Source organism: Danio aesculapii, chromosome 2 (genome assembly GCF_903798145.1).
Source record: "Danio aesculapii chromosome 2, fDanAes4.1, whole genome shotgun sequence".
Taxonomy (NCBI): Eukaryota; Metazoa; Chordata; class Actinopteri; order Cypriniformes; family Danionidae; genus Danio; species Danio aesculapii.
Genome location: NC_079436.1, coordinates 33,367,892 through 33,394,535, shown reverse-complemented (window position 1 = coordinate 33,394,535; position 26,644 = coordinate 33,367,892). Strand labels below are relative to the sequence as shown.

The window sequence follows — 26,644 nt, the reverse complement described above, 5'->3', positions numbered from 1 at the left end:
TCCACTCAAATTGGTAAAAATTATCACGTTAACTTAATCAATTCGTGTTGGGACAGTGGAAATGTAGACAGCACCCTCTAGTTGATTTGTCATTTGAAACGTGCAATGAAACCTACCCGATTTTTACGTTTTGGAAAAATGTAGGCTGAAACATATATTTATAATGAGCCTGAGCTGGATGTTGAAAATCAGTACCCATCGCCAACCATGGTAGGAGTAAATATAAGTCAAGGGCAATCTGTTTTCAACATTTTTTAGAATATCTTCTTTAGTGTGTTTAACTGAAGCTATAATCTTTTGAATATGAATTGCACATGTTTCAGTTGTTAAATATATTAAACTTAATGCATATTCCAGAATATTTGGTAGACAGCTTAGGACTATTTTTGGAGCATTTTATAATTTATCTACACTGTTTTATGTTTTATTTCTTGCACTTTAGGAAAAAACATCTGATTATAGTGACAATTTTTCACAGGTTTTTCAATTTATTAGCATCAAGCCGACAGATGAGTTCATTAAAATTATATTATTATGTGATTTATTATGAAGTATATTTGATACTGTCATCTATATTTTCATGAATGCGTTCCGTAAGTTTGATTGAATCACTTTTCATTGCTAAACATACTGGCATTTCAATACAGAATGGCTCTTTCAGCATTATTCTGAACAGTTTAACTGGTTCCATTTTTTAGGAGGCTAATTTTTCCCTAACACAAACATCCTGGAAAAATCAACATATGAAGTCGGGGAAAACTTTTAGTTATACACTGACTAAAAATTGCGAATATAGCCACGCAAAAAAATTAAATGGTATCTCTAGACCTTTGGCCTTTTTTTTTCTTCATTTACTCAAAATATATATATATTTTACTTGTTCAAACTACTTAATTAAAACGAGCTGAAACAACACAGTTCTTGAGATTTCATTGGGACAGCTTATTTTTTATGTTCAATCCACATAAATTTGTTAAATGTGTTAACTTAATCCATTTGTGTTGGGACAACATGAATGAATTGTGTGGAACCCTGCATTTTTTACAGTGTTCCACTACCCTGGCTCTTGCAATAAAAACATGTTCAATGTTAATGGCTCTTTAAATAAAAGTTGCACCCCTTAAGTCGCATTTAGTTTTCAATCCTCAAAACCTTTCATGTATCACTTGAATATCAAAATAATATCATATTGTTATCATAAGTCTTAATATCATAATAACCCTGTCATCCTCAATTCCATTGGCACATGTTTGCCAGTCCTCAGTTTTTCCAACAGTATGATAATCTCAGTACTTTTGCTGACAGTTGCAGCATAAAATATATCATTCTGGGCAGTGAACAGCAGTAATTTGGTCTTGAGAAGTGGTGCGTTTTGAGAGTGTCTGTAGCTTTTGATTACACCTTTTCAGGTCAAGCCATGCTGCAGATTGTTGAGATATAAATACAGCCGATGAAGAGTGTTTTGGAGTGCTCGTTTCATGAGGAAGTGTGTACAGGGAGGTGTCGTGTATATGTCAAACACAATAGATGAGTCAACAGTTGCCATGTTTGATTTAGTCAACATCCTCTCAGGCAAGCTCCTACACATCTCTCCGCTGGCAGAACATCCGTTTGGTTCCCCAATGTCGAACTCAACGCCCTGGAAAATGAGCTTTCCGTGTGCAACTTTTGAAAGGCAAAGCTACAAATGCGCACAGCAGGGGCACCAAAAAGAGTTGGTTGCTCAAAGGATGTAAATATCAAATTATAGTTTTAACGCAGTTGTAATTCTGATTCATGTGTGCTTTTGCTGTTCTTTGTCCTCTAAATGCTCTTTTGCATCACATTTAAATATTTGTCATGGCTCAGTGAACTGAATATTACCCTTGTTAATGAAGGGGCTTCAGCAGCCAGACAGTTGGCATGAATTCACAGTTTTCTCATTTCCTCTCAGTGTTGCTTTCCTCTGTCGCTACAAATTTGATTTCTGCATTGGCTGTGCGGGAGGCCACACTGCTGTCCCGCACTTTGTGTCTGAAGAGGAAGGGAAAGGTCTTCCTGAAAGACTTGCGGAAGCTGGCGCCCATAAAACCGTAGACAATGGGGTTGATAGAGGAGTTGGCATAGGACATGCAGTTGGCCCACGTTTTGATCTTATATGTTGCGTAGTTGGCTTTGAAGTTGGGATAGAACGATTGGAACAGGACAAAGATTTGAATGGGACCCCAGCAGATTGTGAAGAGGACAACTATGACCACTACCATTTTGGAAATCTTGCTCCGGATGGAGATGGTTCTCTCTGACAGAAGGTGGACCTGAAATAAACAAGAGTTTATTGAGATTATAGTGAGAAAATGGGTCTGATAAGTACACTTAACTGATCAGTGACTCTGTTAAATTCCTATGTCTATATTAGGGGTTCCCTATAATTTTCTGCTTGTGATTCCAAAAATAACAATTCCAGTGACTCGCGTCCCCCAATATCCTCTGAGGTGGTTACACGAGAGTGCATGCAGGCTGCAGAGCAAAAAAGGCAGTAGTTTTCGGTTTTCCAGAGTTTTTGTCATGTATAAAAGGTGTGTTTGTGTATGAATGTGCTCGTCTAGATGCATGCTTGTCGTGTGTGAGAGCGAAAGAGCGCATTTAAGAATTTTGGTATAGTACCAAAATACTAATTAATTTTCTTTTTACATTATTATATTCAACCACTATATTTAACTCACCTGTCTGTCAGCAAGACATTTTTTTAATCTTATATATATTGTAAGTACATAAGAAGGTCACACTTTATTTTGATGATCCGTTTGTTGAATTTAAGTTACATTGCATCTACATGCCAACTAATTCTTATTAGAGTATAAGTAGACTGTTGGGTTAGGGTTATTGTAAGTTGACTGTACTTGCAAAGTTTATTATGGTGAGTTAAATGTCTGTTAAAGGAGCAGTATCAACAGATATGAAGCAGACAATCTACTAATACTCAAATGGACCATCAAAATAAAGGGTTTCTCATGAGAATAAGTATGTTCATTTCACAGAATTTTGCAAAAGTATTCATACCAAAGTGTGAAGTTCTTTGTGATGTTGACAAGACAAGAAATTAGACTTTTATTCTGTCTAGTAGTTATTTTAAGAATTTTAAAAGACTTCAACTAATCTCTTTTATAATGAAAATGTTTTCAATATTTGAATTTAAATTCTTATTTGCGACTGTTTCTTAATGACTCTTAAATTAAAACTGCAATTTTCATTTTGCAAAAGTTTGTCTAGTTAGCCATGCAGTTTTATTCATTCATTCATTCATTTTCCTTCGGCTTAGTCTCTGTTTCAGAGGTTGCTAAAGCGGAATGAACCGCCAACTATTCCGGCAAATATTTTACACTGTGGATGCCCTTCCAGCCGCAACCCAGTACTGGGAAACACCCATACACACTCTCATTCACACACACACATTGGACTGTGAGCACCCGGAGAAAACCCACACCAACACGGGGAGAACATGCAAACTCCACAGAGAAATGCCAACTGGCCCAGCTGGCACTGAACCAGCGACCTTCTTGCTGTGAGGCGACAGTGCTAACCACTGAGCCACCATGCAACCCATGCAGTTTTTTCTGTACCAAATATAACACGATTTGTTGTAAATCTCCTGAATTAATAAATAAATTCATTATTAAAAGTCATTATTCATGTAGTAAATCTGTCAGCTGTGGAAATGAACCGTGCAGACTTATGCAAAAGATTAAAATTGAAGATAAGATGACAAAGAAGATAATGAGACAAAAGAACATCCATTAGGAGAAAAGGGTACAAAACAAACTCCAAGTTATTTCCACAGAGATCACTGCAGGTTTAATTATAAAGAGTTAAATATCACCTCTAACCACAATAGAACTCCTCAAAACTTACTTCAAGAAAAAAAGACGTGTAAACTATTGCAGTATGATGACTCAGGAACTGTGAGTAAGAGAGAGGTCACTCAACTGCAATGTGGGAAAAATAATATTTTTTTTTCTCAGATAAAAAAGAGCTTTTAGGAGCTTTTAGGCTGAATTTCAAAGAGAATGTGTGGCAAAGATAGCTCTGCCTACGTCTCAAAAAGCAGTATATCTACAGCAAAGTGTGCTGGTGGCTGCATCATGCTGTGAGATGGTTTCACATTGACAGTGAATGGATCTCTTGTCAAAAAGGTTCAAATGACAGTGCAAATAATAGAAAAATACTGAAAAAAATTTTATATAAAAAAAAAAAGAATTTTTGCTACTGCTTGCAAATTATGAAGTACAGGTGACTCGATGTGAAGGAGATGTACTGTATTTATAAAAGTTAACATACATTTCCTTTTATGTTCATAATACATAATTATTTAAGTATAATAACGTAATTTAATTAGGTACAGTATGCACTTTGTGCTCTAGCAATGCTAAGGCAGTGGGTTCTATTTCAAGGGAAAGCAAGAACAAAGTGTGTTCAATACAATGTAAATCACTTTAGATAAAAATGTCTGACAAATCTATAAATTTAAAATTGTAAATTGAATGTGTGAGGCTTTTCGTTTAAACTGTTTTACACATCTGTTCTTTTTAGCATTACGAAAGGATTGTTTGGTAACTTCAAACTGTAAACCAATATTATATTTGAATTCATTATCATATTAGCACACTGGTTGGGCACAAAGAATTGGATCATTTGTTATTCTGCATATAGCTGGTAATGAAGCAGAAGTGTCGCACATTTAAAAAAAATATACACTCATTAGCCACTTTATTAGGTACACCTGTCCAACTGCTCATTATTGCAAATGTTTAATGAGCCAATCACATGTCAGCAAATCAAGGCATTTAGGCATGTAGACAAGGTCAAGACGATCTCCTGCAGTTCAAACTAAGCATCAGAATGGGGAACAAAGGTGATATAAGTGACTTTAAACGTGGCATGGTTGTTGGTGCCAGACCGGTTGGTTAAAGTATTTCAGAAACTGCTGATCTACTGGGATTTTCACGCACAACCATCTCATGGGTTTACAGAGAATGGTCAGAAAAAGAGAAAATATCCAGTGAGCTCAGTTCTGTGGGCACAAATGCCTTGTTGATGCCAGAGGTCAGAGGAGAATGGCCAGACTAGTTTAAGCTGTTAGAAAGGCAACAGTAACTCAAATCACCACTCGTTACAACTGAGGTATGCCGAAGAGCATCTCTGAACAAACAAGCCAAACCTTGAGGCGGATGGGCTACAGCCGCAGAAGACCGCACCGGGTGCCACACCTGTCAGCTAAGAACAGGAAACTGAGGCTACAATTCACACAGGCTCACCAAAATTGGACAATAGAAGATTGGAAAAATGTTGTCTGGTCTGATGAGTCTCAATTTCTGCTGCAACATTCAGATGGTAGGGTCAGAATTCATTACATATTTAGTTTCCCATTCTGCTGTGGTATTGAGAATTGTGACTTTTCATGATCTCTAAGATGTATAGGTGTTATAGCAACCTTATTTACAGAAAAAATCTTTAAATAATCAGCCTAAAATGTTTTGCTCATATGGTGCACTCACAATTGTTTTAAATAATTGTAATTATGATTTTTCCCGCCTATAATCAACCAGCCCTAATGTTAATAATCTCTTGCCTTAACTCATGCACAGCAGACTATCTGCCCCACTGTCACTTTGTGAAAAATAAATGCTGCACAATGGCAAGTAAAATTTTGGATTCATTTCGGCATTTGTTTGAACCCTAAATTGACTGGAGAAAATGAGTGAATTATACAGGGCCTATTGATATATTTTCAGTATTGATCTTAATGTCAAACACATACAGTAATGCTCTCAGACATCATTAACCTTGGCTAGACTATGCTATTAAACAGCTAATGTGCTGCTAATGTTACACAAAAAAGTCTATTTGCTGTCTGCTTTATTTTATTTTGGTAACATTATTTTGATGGTCCATTTGAGTATTAGTAGACTGTCTGCTTCATATCTGTTGATACTGCTCCTTCAACAGACATTAAACTGACGTACATTAACCCTAACCCCAACCCAACAGTCTACTTATAATCAAATGAGAATTAGTTGGCATGTAGAGGCAATTTAACTTAAATTCACAAACGGACCATCAAAATAAAGTGGGACCTTAATTTTATCTGCCTGCTTAAATAACGTTACTAACTTATCTGTCTTTCTAGAACAGTATAAAAGAAACCAAGATACTTAATATCTCTTGGGAGCATATACACCTGAATTATAGATTAAAGCACACACAGCCCTTTACAGTATATCCGTTCAGCAGGGTGTCATCACTGATGGTTGTTATCTGCGGTCTTACCTGATGGTTGTTATCCACTGGTTCCACCGAAGCCTGTCCCACTCTTTTCAACATGAAGGAATAACAGAAAGAGATGGTAATGACAGGCAGTAGATACACAGCTATGAACTGATAGAGGATGAAAGCTTTCTCATGGGTCTTTGATGGAAACCTTTCCATGCAGTATTTTCTTGGTCCATACCAATAGCCGTCTTCAAGCCTCTGGTACAGGAAGATTGGTATGGAAAGGATGAAGGAACCTATTTGCATAAGAGAAGGGAAGCTGATCAATTTTAATGCTTCTTCACTTCATTAATACTTTAAATATAAAGGAGTATTCTGGCATTAAGTGCATGTGGATACTGTCATGGACTTGCAAGGAAAGTGTTTAAAAGCTTTAATGTGGAACTTGATTTTTTTGTGAAAGCATTTACATGAAGTCTTCAGTGTAAAAGTAACATTTTATTTGTCTAAACTGTCCTTTAGGACAACTTTTATGCATAGTAAAAAAAACAACCCAGGCTCATTATGAAAACGTACCCCTGTATACATATCTGTAATGCGCGAAATATGTTTTTGCAAACCCACCAGAGGCCACTGTGTACACTTTTTCAGATCCTAAATTTCTCATTTGTGCCTGCTCTTCTTACGTAAATCCACCAGAGGCTGCTGTCCCCACTGACCGACCAATAACCCCACTCATCCGCTTTCCTAAACCCAACCGACAGTGTTTTCAAAAGCAATCGTATGCAGCGAACCACTGGGCAAACTGGTAACAGCGGAAAAGCTGGTCAGCTGATAGTGCAAAAAGAAACAGAAGCTTTTGGTGGCATCATACCGCCCCATAGAGCTCATTTTTAAGACAAAATGCAGCCATACGTACCTCTGGTTTCATAATTCACGCTCTCCGGAAATGTATATGGGGCTACATATTCACAATGAGCCTGTGTTGCAACAAAAGTTACATTTAGAGTGAAATTGAATAAACTGATTTAATGTTAACAATACCATCTGTAGTGCCAATATTTGTCTTATTGTAGCTTTATAATAGACTGATGAACTTGGAAATGAGAAATAAAAAATTATGAATCAAAGTTAATCACTAGCAGCTTCTTCCACAAGCCAAGGAGTTTAATAATATAGACAAGGTGCACAGAATCACAGTTTAAGAAATGCAAAAAAAGTGTTTTATATAATAAATGTAAGGTTTGACCTTTTACAGTTATTCACCATATTGGAAAAACTATGAATCATTTTATCAGGTCGCGTTTACTGTAGCATTTTTAGTCTGTTAATCATTCACGCCTTCACCCTTGTATATTATTCCGCCAAGCACTCAAGTGTCAAAAAAGACACTCAAATATTGCTGCTGTTGGACAACATAATGTACTTTTGAGGCTTTTTTAGTTGAAAATGTAGTTATTTAGATTGCAATTGTGCTGTTTTTTTTATAAGGATAGTGCCTGTTTTTAATATTAATCATTTCTGAGAGGCAGCACGTTGGCCATTGATGATGTGTTGGTGACGGAGACCTCATAATAAGCTCTTAGAACAGAAAAACTGTAATTTCTAACTACAGCTGATCAAATCATTAGTAAGAGACATTCTAAGTCGATCTCTCTCTTTTGTATGTTGTAGTTCTGTATTTATACCTTAATATTGTAGTGTATTGATTATGAGATGGGACTCAGATATCAAGAATGTATGTATTTTGGGTTGGTCACACAAGCTACATTTACCGATCGCAGATCAATAAGTGACAGCACCAACATTCACGGAGCTGTGAGGCCGGTGTCTAGCCGATGAAGGTAAATCCATATGATGCAGAGAATTACGATTTCTTATTCTTCCTGTTTTACGGTGGTTGACAAAAAACTTTTTGGTGCGTTACTGCCACCTCTCGCTCTGGTCGGTGACGTAGCCAAACAATCATTGGGCTGACATGAGAAACTTGCTTAATGGAAAGATGACTGAGGGAGAGGAGTTATATATATATTCTAGATACTAGATATATAACTATAATTAGTTTCTGTTTGGTACAATATTATTTACAGTAAACAACTGAACTAAACATTTCTGCCTCATGATTTATTGACAGTTTTAGTGATCACTAAGAAATGAATGATAATTTAAGTTGCTTCGATTTAAAAACTGAATATTGCAAAAAATAGCTTAAATTTAGCTAAGCTACTTTTGCACAGTAGCTTTTAGCTTAGCTTGCTACATTTCCCAGGGTGTAGCTTTTATTGTAGTCAAGCTACATTCTAAGTAGTGTAGCTAATAGCTTAGCTCACTACATTTTTCAGGTAGCTTGCCCAACACTGCCTCTCCGTGTTTGATTTTCTTTTTTATATACCTGATTATGCTATTGAACTGTTATATAAACGCAACATCACTCTCATAGTAGTGTGATATGGCTGTACATCGTCACTGGTGGGATACTAAGCACGCCTCCCACCTGTGCCGATATACAGCCATATCACACTGCTACGAGTATGATATTGCTCATATATATATATATATATATATATATATATATATATATATATATATATATATATATATATATATATATATATATATATGTATATATATATATATATAAATTCAGGGGCGTAGCAGACATTTTTAAAGTGGGGGGTACAGCTTAATGAGATCCAAAAGTTTACGTTCATATAATTATTAATCACCTGTTTCTGAATGGTCTGGCTCTAAAAGTGAGGAGGACGTATCCCCCTGTCCACCCCGTTTATATTGCTATGCCCCTGTATATAATTTAAGACTAAAAATGATATAGTAAATACTACCTGTTAAAATGGCTACCTATTTTTTTCCTGTATGGTTCCTACAGGATATTCCCAGAAAAAAATCAAATCTTTATTATGATTACATATTAATTTTTAATTATAACAAGAAGCTTGATAAATATAAGATTAAAATATATTTCACTTTTGATTAATTTCTAACAATATCTGTGAACTCCCTATGCAAAATACCAAAAATACAGAAAATACTTGGTTTTGTCACATATACAGCATGAAGCAGTGATATGTGTGCCAACACTCATAGACATCCATAGCTTACTAATTTTAAAGAGATCAAGGAAAAATGGTAAAGAAGGCATTCTCAGCATATATAAGTACACCCATCACAAATTTATCTTTTAAATTCATATTTTTAATAGCAAGCTATACAATATTATATTTGTGCATATACATTAGAGTAGTACTCAAGCCAAATCTGACACTTATCTAACAAAATATCTTACGATACCAGTCCAAAAATTAGTACACCTAAATGTATATGTTAAAGAAAATATTAAATATAAATTTAAAAATGAGGAAAAAATCAAGAGAAGCAAAAAAAAAAAAAAAAAGAAAAAAAGAAAAATGAAGTTGACATTTGTAGTTTGTATTTTTTTTATTTTATTTTTTTTAAATATTTTGCTTGAGTTAAATTGTATTATCTTTCAATTTCTATGTTTGGTGACTAAAATATTGTTTTAATAAATATATCTGTTTAATAAATCTGTTTTGTTGTTTAAATGCACCTAAATACATTGACTATATTCACTGAGAAATGGATGAAAATATTCATTTTCAAAATGGGGTGTACTCAATTATGCTGAGCACTGTAAACAATTAAAGACTAAAAATTATATAGTAAATGCTACCTGTTAAAATGGTTAACCATTTTTCCTGTATGGTTCCTATATTACTGTAAAAAATCGAACCTTTACTATGATTACATACTAATTTTAAGTATAACAAGAAGCTCGATAAATATAAGATTAAAATGTATTTTATATTTGATCAATCAATTTCTGTCGCCTCCCTGTGCAAAATACCAAAAATACAGAAAATACTTGGGTTTGTCACATATACAGCTTGAAATATTAATATGTGTGCCAACACCCATAGACATCCATAGCATACTAATTCTAAAGAGATCAAGGCAAAAATGGTAAACAATGATATAATGAATAGAGTGTCTATGGGCCAGGCACACACACCACATCATTTCAAATGTAAACATATACAGTTCTAGGGCTTATTTTTAAGGCTTGTAACAACTTGCACATCCCTGTGACTAAGACACAGTGACTATAATTTTTTTAAAATAGTTATTTTTTAAAATCTTGTATTTAGATCTAACATATAGAATGTGTTTAATGTGAAAAACAGCTTTATATTCAAAACTGTGTTCAAATTTAAACACATTCAATTTTAAATTTGCCCCATATAATTAAATGTGTAATACTGTAAACATGTTTTGGGTTATTACACTAATTTGTTTCTTAGGTAATCAACAGCAGATCCTGAGGGTAGTGATTAAGTTGGATTTACATTTTTAAAGTGAAGCAATTATTGCTGTCTCACAGAGAATACAATCTGGTGTTGGTTATAAATACAGGGAAAGCATCACCTGAGTTGATGTTAATATAACATTATAACCTTTTTGGAATTATATGGTTCTATCGGTACAGTTTTGAGGTATAGAGTTTCAATGTTTTTGCATACCAACAATCAAATGCGAAATAAGTATCTTTCATGCACAAAAACTACAGACATTCAAAATATATTTTTAATATAATGTATTCTTGGTACTTTTAAAAACAAAATTCTCTTAAATTTGTAAATTGACAAAAATCTTTTTCTTGCAAATAGAAGCAATCATTTTCAAGAAACATTAACAGTTTATTTAGATTGTATATATTTGTTTTACAATATAAGACTGTAGTTTAAAAATCTTGGGTTGTTTTAATCCAGCTGTCAAATATGGATGAATTCAATATTGGGTCAAATTTTCAATTAGATATACATTTGAAGTCAGAATTATTAAACCCCCTTTGATTTTTTTTTTCTTCTTCTCTTTTTTAAATATTTCCCAAATGATGTTTAACAAAGCAAGGAAATTTTCACAGTATGTCCGATAATATTTTTTCTTCTGGAGAAAGTCTTATTTGTTTTATTTCGGCTATAATAAAAGCCGCTTTTATTTTTTAAAAACCATTTTATTTGTATAATATTATTCACTGTCATCATGGCAAGGATAAAATAAATCAGTTATTAGAAATGTGCTATTAAAAATATTATGTATAAAAATTTGTTGAAAAAATCTTCTCTCTGTTAAACAGAAATTGAGGAAAAAATAAACAGGGGGCTTATAATTCAGGGGGCTAATTATTCTCACTTCAACTGTAAATGACACAGGGTCTAGTGTTGTAACAGTGTGTCGACAGTTAATGCTGATTTAGTTCATATTTAAGGATGATCCCCACCTCCCACCTTGATCCTTGATGATCCCCACATTGTCTTTTGCAGATATACATTTTCAGTTAACAATATAAAGCTTCATCTTGTAAAATCTAAGAAATGTAAAGTTCAATGGTCTCATGATAATCATATTTATGACAGATTTAGCTATGTTGTCATGGTAATGTCAAGTTGTCATAACAAATACATCTCAAACAATATCACTTTTACATTTAAAATGACAACTGAGGGAATAGCACTCAATGACAGTTGTCATAAAATCTCATTTAAATTCATGACATGTGACATAAAGGATTTAAATTTAGAAGGATTTAGTTTTATGAACACCCCCTTTATATAATGTAAATCAGCATTCACCAAGTGAAAAAGTCAACACTGACAAAAATGTCAGATAGAAACTAAATTCTTTAGTGACTTCATGGTTGTTTCTGTTTGTTGTATGTAATGTACTAAACGACTTACCAATCCATATACATATGCTAACAATCATAGCCACACGAGGGGTGCGATGGTGCAGGGATTTGAGAGGATACACAGTCACATAGCATCGGTCTCCACTCATGGCCGTGAGAGTGATGCACGTCGCCTGTACCGTCACCTACACATCAGCAAACCTTATTGTTATCATCCATTCATATCATTATCAGCACATGCAAGACAGACACGCTTCAGGGCACCAGGGTAAACAGAAACATTGGATTTAATTAATCTAAAATCTAGCACATCAAAGACATCTGCATAAAGCCTTTCAATACGGACCAGTCTTTAGCTCATTGCATTTTGAATTAATTTGAGACTGAAAAAAAGAAAACAGCCCCATTCATTTGTGGTTTTGTCTGGTGAATTAATTGAACTGAAGTGCCTGATTGCTCATCTTTAATTGAAAGAATCAGGTAGGAGGAGAGGCTTTAGAGAATAAAGTCAACCACATTTTTATGCAAGCCTAACTATCCCTGCGCTCTTTGATGCAACAGGTGTGAACAAAGAACTGTTCCATCCCATCATCTTTTGTGTGAAGTAGCTAATGATAAAAGAAGAAAAAAAAAAGGTGTGCTTGGCCTCAATCTGAGGAGACTGGTGTGTTCGACATGATAAGCCTCACAGCTGCATTTGGACCAAATATAAAGAATACAGAATACAGAATTAGGAAAGACAAAAGCCACTGATGAATTTATGCATTTAATCTCCCTCCTACAGCAATTATAAATGAGAGTTAGCTGTTCATTCATACTGCAATTTAATACAAAAGTAATACTTTACAATAAGGTTGTATTAGTTTATGTTAGTTAATGCATTAGTTAGCATACTAATGGTGAACAATGAACGATGAACAACACATGTCTTTAGCATTACTTAAAGGTGCTGTGTGTAAGTTTTTGACTCTTCTAAAGCAACCATAATAAGTACCATAATATGTTTGCAGATAATTAAGAAGCACAACTGAACATTCTTGTTTATCTGAAAAACAATGGTGAAGTCAGATATTCTGCTTTGAAAATGTGAGTTATGTGCTGGAACACTGTCTTTGTTTTGGTCTCTTTAACCCTCCCAATGCCAGTTTAGCCAATTATATTCCAGCACCACGGGTTGCCCTGGTGGAAAACAACATATTTCATTCATTCAGAAAGGCTTTTAAAGTATGCGTCTGTGACTGAAATGCGACCTCCGGTGGACAGTAGCAGCCCCCGAAATGAGACGAAGATTCAGAGTTCCACATGAGGTTGTTAATAATTAGCAAATAACATAAATATTACAAACTTGAACATTAGCTGAGCAGGTTACATTGTAACCCTAATGTCCTAACAACACGCTACATGACAAAATTTACAGTGATAAGCAATTTGGCTGTTGGGCAGTAGCTAGCTTAACTACATTTCTCAGTAGCGTGGCGGTAGCGTCGCTACTTTATAAATCCAATAGCTTTTCAGTAGCAAAGCAATTTTTTTAGTCAGGTAGCGCAGTAGCATCCACACAAGCTACATTTACCGATCACAGATCAATAAGTGACAGCACCAACATTCACGGAGCTGTGAGGCCGGTGTCTAGCCGATGAAGGTTAATCCATATGATGGCGAGAATGACGATTTCTTATTCTTCCTGTTTTATGATGATTGACAACAAACTTTTTGGTGCGTTACTGCCACCTCTTGCTCTGGTCGGTTTACAGTAAAGGCTAAAGTATACTACGATAATTACTATTATTTCATGATAGTTATTAATGATACTACAATATGTAAGTTATTGTAATTTAATGCTTCTTTATAATTATTTCCCTTTATTATACATGCTTTTAGCTTAGCTTGCTACATTTACCAGGGTGTAGCTTTTAGTGTAGTTAAGCTACATTTAAGTAGTGTAGCTAATAGCTTAGCTCACAACATTTTTCAAGTAGCTTACCCAACACTGACAGCCATTCAGAAGCCCAGAGTAGTGCACTCACTCACGAAATGGTAAAGTTTACAGTCTAATTAATACATATTAAACCTCTTTTACATTATTTAATGTAGATGCTGAATCACTATGTATATTATTTCAGTTCTAAAATTCAATTTCAAATGCTTTATTTTATTTTCAAGATCTGAGGTGAACTATCTACTGCTACTTTCTGTAGTATGGCAAATGTCATGTAAAATGGCATTCAAACTCACATTGTTAGCATTTAACACTGAATAAAGCACATGTGGTGTACCTGAGATGATCATGTTATCAAGTTTTCTGTTTTCTATCTACAACAAATAGAAGCCGTTTCTAAAATATCAATTTCAGGTATTGGTTAGGACAAAACTCCTTTTAATATGAAAAATATTTCTTCTATCATGTGCCGTTGCTTTTATTTAGAACACGATTTAAATTATCCTTAAATCAACGTTTAGGCTCGATAGTCAGGCACACTCACGTCAATCTGGCAACCTGCACTTGCTTTTGATTTGATTCTGGATTGCAATACCTAGTTCAACCACTGGGTGTTAAACTAACACACTGCACCTTTAATCTTTGTAAATGTTAACCAGTCATACATAAATGTGTGAGTGCATTAGTTAACATGCTAATGGTGGCCAATGAATTTGTTTAGCATAACATAATGTTTCTTATTGTTAACTTCAAAACATCAGTGAAATTAAAATAACATTTTTAGATGTTAGTATCAGTAGTTTTCAAGGATATATATAGATAGAAGATATAAAACTGATATAAACGTAAAAGTTTGTCACTTCGGTCTAAATGGATCAACATTTTTTTTCACGTCATTTCATACTTCAGTTTATCATCAAATCTTGACCAATCAAATGCTCTCTAGTATCTGACATGCCCCTCCACCTTGTCATTTGCTTTTCAGTTGTTAGGCTTGAGCTAACCACTCTCACTGGCCGAGCAGTAATAAAAACAAAATGCTATTGGCTGTTTTTTTAAAGGGGAGGAGCTAATCTATATCACACCCTTTTTGCATTTTTAAGATTACTTCAAACATCGAATAAAAATCCACATTTTAAAGCACTTCACAGAACCTTTAAGTTGTGTCAACTAAAAAAAATTAAGTTATGAAAACTGGAAAAATTCAGTTGCGGCAACTTGAAAAAACTTGAAAATGAAAACGTTGGGAATGTTCCATCAACTAAAAAATTGTTATGAAAACTAGAACAATTAAGATATGAGAAGTAGAAACTTGCGTCAACTAAAATTATTGTTAAAAAAAAGTTGCAGTAAAAAAAGTAAACAATATATGTTTCAGTAATAGAAATATTAAGTTGAGGCAACTATTTAAAAAAAAATAAGATAAGGCAATTAGAGAAATTAAGTTGCAGAAAAATGAAAAAAAAATACTTTGCGGTAATTAAATTTATTCAGACTGCATGATTTTAGCCCAGATTTTTGACTCATCGACAGGTTTTGAAAAATTCCCGAAAAATGCCTGAAATAACTAGCAAATCGGTGCTCGTTCTCGCAAGTAATAATCACACAGGATGAACTAAAGGCGTGATAGGAGAGAATCGCCCCTGAGTTGCTGACACCCATGGGATATTTGGCATGCTAAGTATCTGGAGCTGTCGGCGATTTAAATCATGCCCTGTGAAATGTGTTCGGATTGAAAATAACATCTGCGATTACCTACAACCAATGAAAGAGCAGCATCTACTAGTACAGGTATCTGCAGGTTAGCGGAAGGTTGGGGAAGAAGTTATGTGTCTGTTTGATGTGTCATCTGAGCAATACCGAAAACGGGTTGAAAAAGAAAAATGTTGAAGAGAAATTGCTAATTCACTTCAAAAGCCAGGTCAGTAAAATAAGTGCATTTTCTACCCCACCAAAGGCTTCTCTCTCATTATGTAGTTAATAACAAAAGATATACTACGTGACCTCACATGTTTCCATGTCACTTCTCGCTTGTGTATGGTTGTGAGAAATGTAGTTTGCGTACCAAGACAAAGTTGTCGACGATTATTCCTATTTTGAAATCATGCAGTGTGAAACCCCCTGTCGCCGATCCAACTTACAGTGTAAACACAGCAGCGATGAAACGCTACGCCAGATAGTCATGCAGTGTGAAAACATCTGTGACACGACTACTCTGAAAATCATGCAGTCTGAACTCAGCATAAGTTGCAGTAACTATAAAACACAATTTGTTCCCTATATGTTCATGTTAACTAATGAATTAAAACAAACTGACAAATTATATTTGCAAGTTTAAATTAACAAAGATTTAATATTGCTGAATACAGTAAATGTGTTGTTCATTGTTAGATCGTGTCATCTAATCCACTTAGAATACATTAGTTCAAGTACTGTAAACATTAAGCTGTTAATGTAGAGATACATTAGAATGTTAACTTAATGTTAACAAATATTATTCAATCAAATTTCATTGTTCACCATTAGTTCATGTTAACTAATGCATTAACTAATGCATAATGCATAACAACATTTGCTTAACATTAACAAAGATTAAGTAATGCTTAACAGATTTGTTGTTCGTTGTTAATTAATGTAAACTAATGCATTAATAACTACAATCTTACTGTACAATCTTATTGTAAAGTGGTACCAAAGCAACTAATATATGAAGACTTGCAAATGAAGAATAGAATTTTTTTTCTTCTCTTTTTGTCTCACAATGCAAAGCGAATTAACTTTAAAGTATTGAAGTTGAGATGAATAACTAGTCATACAGTATGTTTGAAGGCTGAATATCCCTTTGTTTTACTCTCTTTCTTTTATTTTTATGTTTTAATGCTCACTTTTGTTAAACATATGTGTCCTACTTTCCCCAACTGGATGACGCAGTCTCTCATGAGGCAGTGAATGAAGATTGACTCACATCTTCTATTATCTACACGAAATGAGAGGTGAATCATAATGTTGAAACGACACACAAAAACAAGTTGATCCTGCATGTACACTGAAATGTAGAAATATATTTTTAAACAAAATCGTCATTTTCCTTAGAGCATGTGTATTCAGTGATTCAGTATTTTTTCTTCTGATGTATATTCTATGGGTGTTAAAAATGGAACTGTTTGCATTCACAGAGGATTGTAGTCTTTTATGTTTTGCTGCAGAGAAACCTTCCACTGTTGTTGGAAAAGCTTTGGAGCTGTTGCCTGTCAAGCTAGGCTACCGTTTTAAAAGGATACTATGCCCAAAAAGCCAAAATGAAAAATAAATGGATTTTTTTCTTCTTTTTTGAACACAAAAAATACAGTTTAAGAAGGAGGGGAAAAGGAAGTCAAAGAGAAAGTTTTCCACACAAAAATTGAAGTGTGAATTTACAGTATGTGCTTTTTCTGAACGTGTGGAGTGAAATATTATTTAAAAATAAAGGTTTCATTATCATAGGCATCCTTGTGTCTCTAGAGACAATGGAGTTTGCACCCAGGTCAGTCTGTGGTGGAGTTGCAGTGCCTGCTGTGGCTAAACAGTCCAATTTGTAAGTCTGTTTTTATTCTTATTTTAAGAGTATTCTAACATAGTTTCATAGAAGAGCTGCATACACTGTAAAAAATGCTGGGTTCCACACAATCCCTTCATGTCATCCCAATGTTAACTTTAAGGGCACTTATTTTACCCCTTTTTCAAGATTTCAGACTTTTGTGTCTCCAGAATGTGTCTGTAAAGTTTCAGCTCAAAATACCCATCAGGTTATGTAATGTACCTTTTTGTATGAAAATTTGAGCTGTTGGGACATTATAGCTGTTTTTGCTGCCTGTGCCTTTAATGCAAATGAGCGGATTCTCCCCACCCACCATTCCCACATGCATGTCAGAGCCTTATTGTGCATTTCCACTGACTGGTACAGTACGATGTGGTACGGGTTGGTACTGGTCACCTTTATCAGGCTTGTGTTTCCACTACCAAGGGTACCCTTTTGGTGGGCGTGGTGTAGGACAGAATTTTCGCCGAAGTTTCAGTCTACGTCATTTTCGCTCGAATAAATGTCTACAGTAAAGCTGTAGGGGTCGTTCACATATCATATGAGAAGCACTTCTCACAAAACAGATGCTTTATACACATAAATACTTGTGTATAAATGTTTATTACTAACCTTTCTATGAACATAATTAGATTATAACTGCAGATCAATGACAGTGCGAAATAGCCAACTGTAACGTCTGTAATTATATAAATAAGATAAATAAATAAATGCAACATATATGAACACATACAGTCTCTGATATGTTATCAATTACAGAAAATTTACACACAGTATCCATTTAGTCCTTATTTGGGTTAAAAAACAACATGCAACAGTCAGTGCAAACCTCCCATCTGTATCTGTAATCTTCACTAGCACATGTAACCTCTGTTAGAGAGTAATTCCATCATTCCGAGTTCATAATAGTCCGATGATAAAAGGCAAAAAGGTTCATAAAAGGCGATGGTAAACATGGCAGTTTGTTCATGATTCAGGTTGCTGAAACAATTTGCTCCTGTGTTTTGTCAGGCTTTACTCTCGCGTTTGTCCTTTTCTTTTCTGAAAGGATCAGATGTTGGAGATACTTCAAAAATTGCACACGTTATTATCATCAGCTCAAGAAGTTCGTTATATCAAATATAGACGTAATCGCGAGCTCCCTGGAGAAAGCGAAAACCGCTCGCCCTTTTAGATGGCATCGTAAAACAACAACACGACACGGCAGATTTTGTTCCTCTTGGTTTTGTGGCTGCAAGACAATGACAAGGTTTGTTTGAGCTCGGGTCATCCATGGCTCGTTATTATCAAAGATTGTAATACACAAGACGTGTCACTCGTATACTTTTGAATGGGGAAAAGTGTCAATGTGGCGAATGAAGCCCCACCCTTCTAGTACAGGAGCCAATCTGCGATCACTATATGGTGAATAAAGCCCGCCTTCTAGTACAGTAGCCAATCAGTTATAGAATGACAATTCTCCTGGAGAGGGGCTCGGACCAGACGTGAGTTTCTGCAGATTTTGTGTGATACGAACATTTAGAAATTAAACTAAATAAACAACTGTTGTTTAATTTTATTGGTTATTCGTAATATGAAATGTAATCGTAAGCTTGGCAAGTAGTTTTGTAGAATTTAATGTTTCCTCATTCAAACAGAATGCCCGAGCATACTGCCCAAGAGGCGTTTCAAAGATGGCCGCCGAGTGAAATGACTTGCCTTAAAGGGACTTTGTTATTATATGCATATAGTATTACGATGTAATGTCTCGGCTGTGTATTTAAAACATGGCAGTTCCTTTGTTTTCATTCTGGCTAGCTCCACAAGCTCGTGACATATCTCTATAACCAATCAGCGTTCAGCTGCGCGTGTTGCTCCACCTTTTGGTACCCTTTCTCGTGTTTGGTACCCTTTCGAAAGGGTGCCAAAAAAAAGGACGGTGCAGTTCAGTTCGGTACGCCTTTTAACAGTAGAAACTGCCATAAAAGCGCACCCAATCGTAACGTACCACTCAGTGGAAACGGGCCAATAGAGACTAAGTGGTACTCACTGCAAAGCCATATGGGCAGAGCTGATCTCTAGCAAGTGATCGTCTACAAGTGATGTCACTGGGGGTTGGGGTAGATGTATGCATTAAAACAGCTTATAGACGGCTGGAGTTCAAGCTCCCCTTCATTGGAGGTAAGCTCCAACCAAGTGGCTCTGCAGCGAGCACCCTCTCGTAGAGATTGCTCTGATGGGTGTAGCCTTCTCCTGCTGTGTCTCACACATAAGCAGCACAATGACAGACAAGAATGAAGCAGATCTCCCCTATAGTAGGAACTTTGTCATATTTGTTTATTTGCTCTCACACACACACGTTAGGTTTGCAATGTTTTTGCACAGCAAATGTGACAGGATACACACTAATATACACTGCTGTATGGAGATCCGCTATGTTAATGTACAAAATTTAAGTCTAAAAACCGGGACTGAAACATCTTCTTTTATAATTGCACTGACACTATGCCATTGTGGTGATGAATTACGTAGTGGTTTTGCTGTCTTTATTACAAACACGCACTTTTAAAAACATTGTAAACTTGTAAAACTCATTCTTGATGATCACAGTGAGCTGAACAGATCTTTTAATCCCAGTTACTTTGTTAATATGTCTAGTAAGATCATAATGGACCCCCAGAAGCAGCTTGTGGAACTGTATATAAACCAGACAAGATGGAAAGCCTCACAGATAGTTCAGGACTCAACTCATCCACTTTATTATGAATTTGAAAAGCTTCCTTCTGGCAGATGATACAGAGTACCCACAGCAAAAACTAAAAAATTTTAAGAAATCTATACCGTCTGCTTTTACTATACTGAATAAATGACCATGAAGTAGATTGTATGTCTAGAGTGGTGGGTTGGTTATCCAGCCTGATCTCACGAGAAAATGTAAGTATTTTATGTTTTGACAGTTTAGTGGCTAACGAGTTCAGTCGTACGAAATTGTACGATTTTTAAAAAGGAGGCGTGGCACCTAACCCCACCCCTAAACCCAACTGTCATTGGCGGATGAGCAAATCGTACTAAATTGTACGAATTAGATCTTACGAATTCGTACGAATTAGCCACTAAATCAAAAAGTTACGAATTGCCGTGAGATTGTGTTGGGTAATCTGTGGTGTAGGAAGCTTTGTGTTTGTGCTCTGTGTTTGTGTTTTAGTATTTGTGATGTTTGGGAGGCCAAAAATCTAATTGAGATGTTTTCTAATCTAAATTTTTGCAAACTATATGCCTCAAGACTTGTTGCATGATACCATGTCTTGTACATTTGCTTTGCATTACTTTTGTGGTCGAAAAAAAGTATATTTGGTAATATTGGATCAATATCACAGTGACTATATGGGGTTAATTTTTATTCATGAGTGAACTATCCTTTTAAAGTAGTTTAACCATAATATCTTGTTATTCTCTTGGATATAATTAGAAATTATTCAGTGTTTATCTGAAGGTTTTAGTGTAAAAAAAGATGAAAAGAGTGAAAGAATGTCACCAAACCAGGCTCATTGGATATGTTCAGTGAATTATATCACTTGTACAACACTGAATGTCCAATGATTGACAATAAAAATAATATATATAAAAAATAAAATAAATGTTTCGTTTAATCACATGAATGTGAGTCTAGCAGAGTTTTATCACATTGATTATTGTATGTATCCTGGCAGTACGGAAATGAAATGTCTGGAGAGTGGCCCTGAATGCTCAATCATTTAGGAAAATAATGTGTCACTTTCTGATGTGAACCAATAGTGGTTCCAAAAGCAAATGCAAGATAAAAAGGTGTTTACAGAAGCAGCCATTACATTTCTTATCGCAACATTTGTTACACAAGTCACATAACGGAGGTGAGCTGCATAACACATTGTGCATGGAACTGCTAAAAATGTTCAACAGAAAACAATACTGTACGTTACGACCACTAGTGGATATTGTGTGAATAGTTATGTTTTTAGATCAGGTATTTTTTGTTCTGTTTTTTAATATTTATTTGTTTAATGAAAGACCCAGAAACACATTATCTCAGCCAAATGGTCAGAACATGTTTGTCTGGCATGTTTTGATTGTGAAATATAAGGAAATATCACTACATATACTAAAGGAGCTATTCAATTTATAGACCATTCAAGAGATATCAGTTTTTAGTTTTTATTTATTTTTATTTATTTATTTAAGTATATGAGCAGGCGACACGTTGGCTCAGTGGTTAGCACTGTCACCTCACAGCAAGGTCACTGGTTCAAGTCCCGGCTGGGTCAGTTGGCATATATGTGTGGATGCTCTGGTTTCCTCCACAGTCCAAAGACATGTGGTATTAGTGAATTGAATAAAGTAAATTAGCCGTAGTTTTCCCAGTGATGGGTTGCAGCTGTAAGAGCATCCACTGCGTAAAACATATGCTGGATAAGTTGGTGGTTCATTCCGCTGTGGCAACCCCTGATTAATAAAGGGACTAGCTAAAAAGAAAATAAATGAATGAAATTGGCCATAGTGTACAGTATGTGTGCGAATGAGTGTGTATGGCGGTTTCCCATACTGGAAGGGCATCCACTGGAAGGGCATCCACTTATTCCACTGTGGCAACCCCTGATGATGAAAGGGACTTAACCAAAGGAAAATGTATGAATGAAAGTATATGAGCAAATGTTTTAACAATGTAGTGCCACAAAACCCAATTACTTCTGCACTGGAGAAGGTAAACATTTGGTCATGCATGTTAATTAATATGAGAAATTCATTTTATCAGCATAAAGTGATGTCACAGTGTGCATATATTTGTCAAGTGTTTCAGATTGGCTCATTGGCATTTGTACAGGGACATTTGCTTCTTGCTTTGGTTCATTTTCTCATTGCAACATTTCAAAACACAGCAAAATGTGTTTATGCAAGTACATATGAGTAATATGCACATACATATGAGTAAACTGTCCTGTCATTGCTGAGAGTGAACCTGCATAATCCATCAAGATGGACTGACAAGCTTGCTCTGCAGGCTTATTGTGGCTTTATCTGGAGCTGTAATGACATGCGCATACTCTATAGCACAAATGCACACAAACACATATAAAAACAGCTATGGAAAATAAGAGACCACTTGAAAATTCTGTTTCAGGATTTCTTGTATTTATTAGGAATGGGTTTTAGATAGATGGTAATAATTACTTTATTTGATAAAGGTCTGATATGTCTTCAGTATTAAGACATGTAATAAAAATATACATTTTTTTAAAAAACCAGTCTAAAAACCAGTTTAAAAACCAGAGCATCAGGCTTATTCAGTCAAATATGGTTTTCTTAAGTTTTCTGAGGTTAAAACATTGCTAATGTGTTGTTTTAAAATCTATTGAAACGTGTCTAAATACACATTTGCATTATTTTATAAAAAATAAATGCTATAAATTGCAATATTTTTTATTTAAATTTTGGAAAAAAATATCACCAGTTGTTAAAATAATAAAACAAAAATATATTAAAAAAAATATTTTAAAATATATATAAATCCTAAAATCCAGAAAAAGGTGGTCTCCTATTTTTTTTCCACAGTTGTACTGTATCTGTGTATGTGTTAAAGTGGAAATCAATGCTCCATTGGGACAGAATTCCTGCTATGCACAGAGAAGCCTTATTTTGTACAACTCATTTCCCATTATGAATTGCTGTACTGCACGGTTCTTTGGTTCATTGGGTTGGATTGCTTTCTCACCTCAACCAGGTTTTCAATCAGGCCCAGACCACCTATTTCAGGTGTCCTCACATCCATTGTTTTGATAAGGATCTGAGCATGATTGGTGTGGTCACTTGCATATGATAGTAATACAATGTAATGTAATATAATGAAAAACAAAAACACCAAGTTCTCCAACAAATGCATCAAATGAGCCACACGTGAAAACATGATCTGGCATCACTGTACCATAGATGTAACTAAAACCGTGAGTGTTAGATCCTAATCAATGTACAAATCCATTTATTGGTGCTGAGTGCCGCTGTTGGATTCATTATTGAAGTGCAGAATCCTATCGGCATTGATCTTTGCATATTTATTCCTCCTATAATTTCCACTTGCAGTCACTGGTTTTGTACTCCAAACCATTCTTAGATGACACAGCATAGGCATACAGTATCTTATTTTGAAAAGACGCTTCTTGTGCACTTTTGTTCCCTGAGGTTCTGTTCTTACCTGTTGGAGAAAAGCAACAAATTTGCACATGAAGTCCCCAAATATCCAGCCGGGCAGAGGGTAGAGGGTGGCAGTGAACGGCACACAGCACAGCAGGAAAATGATGTCGGTGGCAGCCAAGTTAGCTGAGGAATTAAATATACATGTAAAAAACAATCATTTATTTTGATTGTGTGATGTGAGGTGTGCGTATCACTGTTATCTTATGGGGGTGTGAGATAAAATGCAGGTAGATATGCAGTGCATGAAATAAAGTGAATAAACTAGAAGCAGAAACCTGGAAAATCAGATTGAGCTACAGAATGTTAAAGGGATAGTTCACCCAAAAATAGCACTTCTCCTATCATTTACTCACGATTGTTCTGTTGAACACAAAAGAAGACATTTTGAAGCATGTTGGAGCATATAACCATTGAGACATGATTTTTTTTGTTAATGATACAGGTTTTCATTCATTCATTCATTTTTCTTCGGCTAGTCGCTTCATTCATCAGGGGTCGCCACAGCGGAATGAACCGCCAACTTATCCAGCATATGTTTTACACAGGAGATGCCCTTTCAGCTGCGATCCAGTACTGGGAAACATCCATACATACTCATTCACACACATACATTACAGCCAATATAGTTTATTCAATATACACGCATGTCTTTGGATTAAAAACTGCCCGCAAACTCCACACAGAAGTGACAACTGACCTATCCAGGAATCGAACCAGTGACATTCTTTCTGTGAGGCAGCATTTTTCAAAGTATCTATTTTTTTGGGTTCAACAGAACTAAAAAAAATGCTGGTATGGTCAAGTCAAGGGTGTTTAAATAATGGCCGAATTAAATTTTTGGGTGAACTATCCCTTTAATTTGACTTCATTCTCTGTCATGCTCATCAAAAAATCACTGTATGCAAAAAACAACTAAAAGTACAAATAGAATAAAATGCAATCCAACTTAAACACTAAAAAATAATTTCAGAGATTTTTTTTTTCTAGTAGTAAGTCATTCAAGTTCAGTTCCAATTTCATGACATTTCCTAACCGTGCAATCTTTCTTAAGAGGTCCTTGTGCAGTGTTCCTTAAGGGAATGCAATAATTCATACAATTACATGTCGGCACAACATCCTGTGGCTAATCCATCATATTTAGTCATTAGAAGTTAAAGCACAATTTATTTCTGTCACCGCAGTACTTGTGCAAATTTAGACTGAACTCAGTGTACTGTCTGAACATAGAAACTCACTGAAAACAAGAAAGATAAAATGCTAATAATTAGTTTAATAGTACTAATAGTTTATTAATATTAATACTGATAATATGGTAACACTTTACAATAAGGTTGTATATATTAATGTTAGTTAATGTTTTTACTAACATCACAAAAGATGATTCCATGAATTTACCAATTTTTTTTAAGTTAAGTGGTTGTAAATTTATTTGAGCTGAATTTAAATGAACAAATCAAGTTGAACATTACTAAATTTAATTTGTTTAAATTCAACACATAAAAAATTCTTTGCAACAATTTTGCTGACATAATGTTTTCAGTGATAAACAAGCACTGAGCAGTACATTAATTACTGTATTTGTTCATGATTGTTAATGTTAGTTAATTAAAATACAGTTAAGTCATGTTGAATCAGTGCATTATCTAACTGTTAACAAGCATGGATTAGGATTTATATAAGGCATTAGTAAATGTTGATTTAATTCAAAATAATTAATTAATAAATGATTAATAATGATTAATTAACATGATTAATAAATGCTCTACAAGTAGCGTTCATATTAGTAAAAACATTATTGTAAAGTGTGACCATTAATGTAAATGAATGTATGGCACCTTTCATACATAAAAAGAACCTCAAAGTGCTTCATAGGCATAAAAGCATTTACTAAAAACATATAAAATCAGTTAGAATACTAATTAAACAGTTAATTTATAGTTAATATGATTAAAAATAATTAATAATATGATTAAAAATAATAATAATGCACAAAAGAAACTATAAAAACATTGAAAAAAATGTTTTTAAAAGTTTCCTTTTATTAAATATTATAAATTTTTTATTTTGGTCTTTTTTCCAACATTTTTTTTTTAAATATTGTTCTTAATGTTATTTTCAAAATAAAAGATTGTGATTTAGTAAAAGGTTTGGCTCACCAATGTAAAAGTTAGTAGCTGTCCTCATCTGTCTGTGTTTGGAGATGACATAAATCACCAGTGAGTTTCCGATCAGCCCCACTAGCATGATGAGAGAGAAAAAGAGCGGCACCAGCCATGCATCTGTCAGGAACGGGTGCTCCCCGTCCTCCGAATCCTCCATAGAAGAGTTTCTGAAAGAGCCATTCAGAAGCTCACTAGAATTCCAGTCTTCACCAGAAAACATGATTTCAGATTGACAAAAAACTTACAAACAATACAAAAAAAGTGTCTTTTTTTATTCCTCCAGTGACAAAATCCTCATGCCCACTAATCCACAAAACTTGATCTTTATCTGAATCTGGTGTTGTGCGTTCATAAGTCTCACACTTAAGAATTACGCAGGTTGACGGGTCTTTTAAAAGAGACGATCCCCGTAATTTGACTTCTCTTCAGCTCTTTAAAAAAGGAGCCCTGCGAACAGCATCCACTCAAAGGCAGAGTGGATTGGCTCCCATTGGCTTTATAGAGAATCTCTACACACGTGGGCTACGCAATGATTGTAGAATGAAGAACTGATGTCAGGTCGCCTAGCAACAATTTTAGGTCTCTCTCTCTTTCTCATTCCACTGCTCCGTGCACAGAGAGAGGAAATATAAATGTGTGATTTACCCTGCAATATACACAGCCTAAAGATACGAAAACCTCTGCAATCAGAGTGATCAATTTGGTCTATCACAACATATAATTCTAACCTACAACTTATTGGCCACAGCATGGACATATGCAATTACTGCTTCTTGGGACTGTTCACTATA

The 26,644-nt window shown here is 34.9% G+C and overlaps 1 protein-coding gene across 1 annotated transcript; it reads right to left on the bottom strand.

Moving 5' to 3' along the window:
* Window positions 1-969: 969 nt before the first annotated feature.
* Window positions 970-26,076, bottom strand: kiss1ra (KISS1 receptor a). Its single transcript, XM_056467226.1, has 5 exons — window positions 25,848-26,076; window positions 23,690-23,814; window positions 12,021-12,156; window positions 6,304-6,542; window positions 970-2,294 (listed from the first exon to the last, which is right to left on the bottom strand). The coding sequence occupies exons 1-5, from the start codon at window positions 26,071-26,073 to the stop codon at window positions 1,920-1,922; spliced, it is 1,101 nt and encodes a 366-aa protein (XP_056323201.1). The 5' UTR covers window positions 26,074-26,076; the 3' UTR covers window positions 970-1,919.
* Window positions 26,077-26,644: the final 568 nt, after the last annotated feature.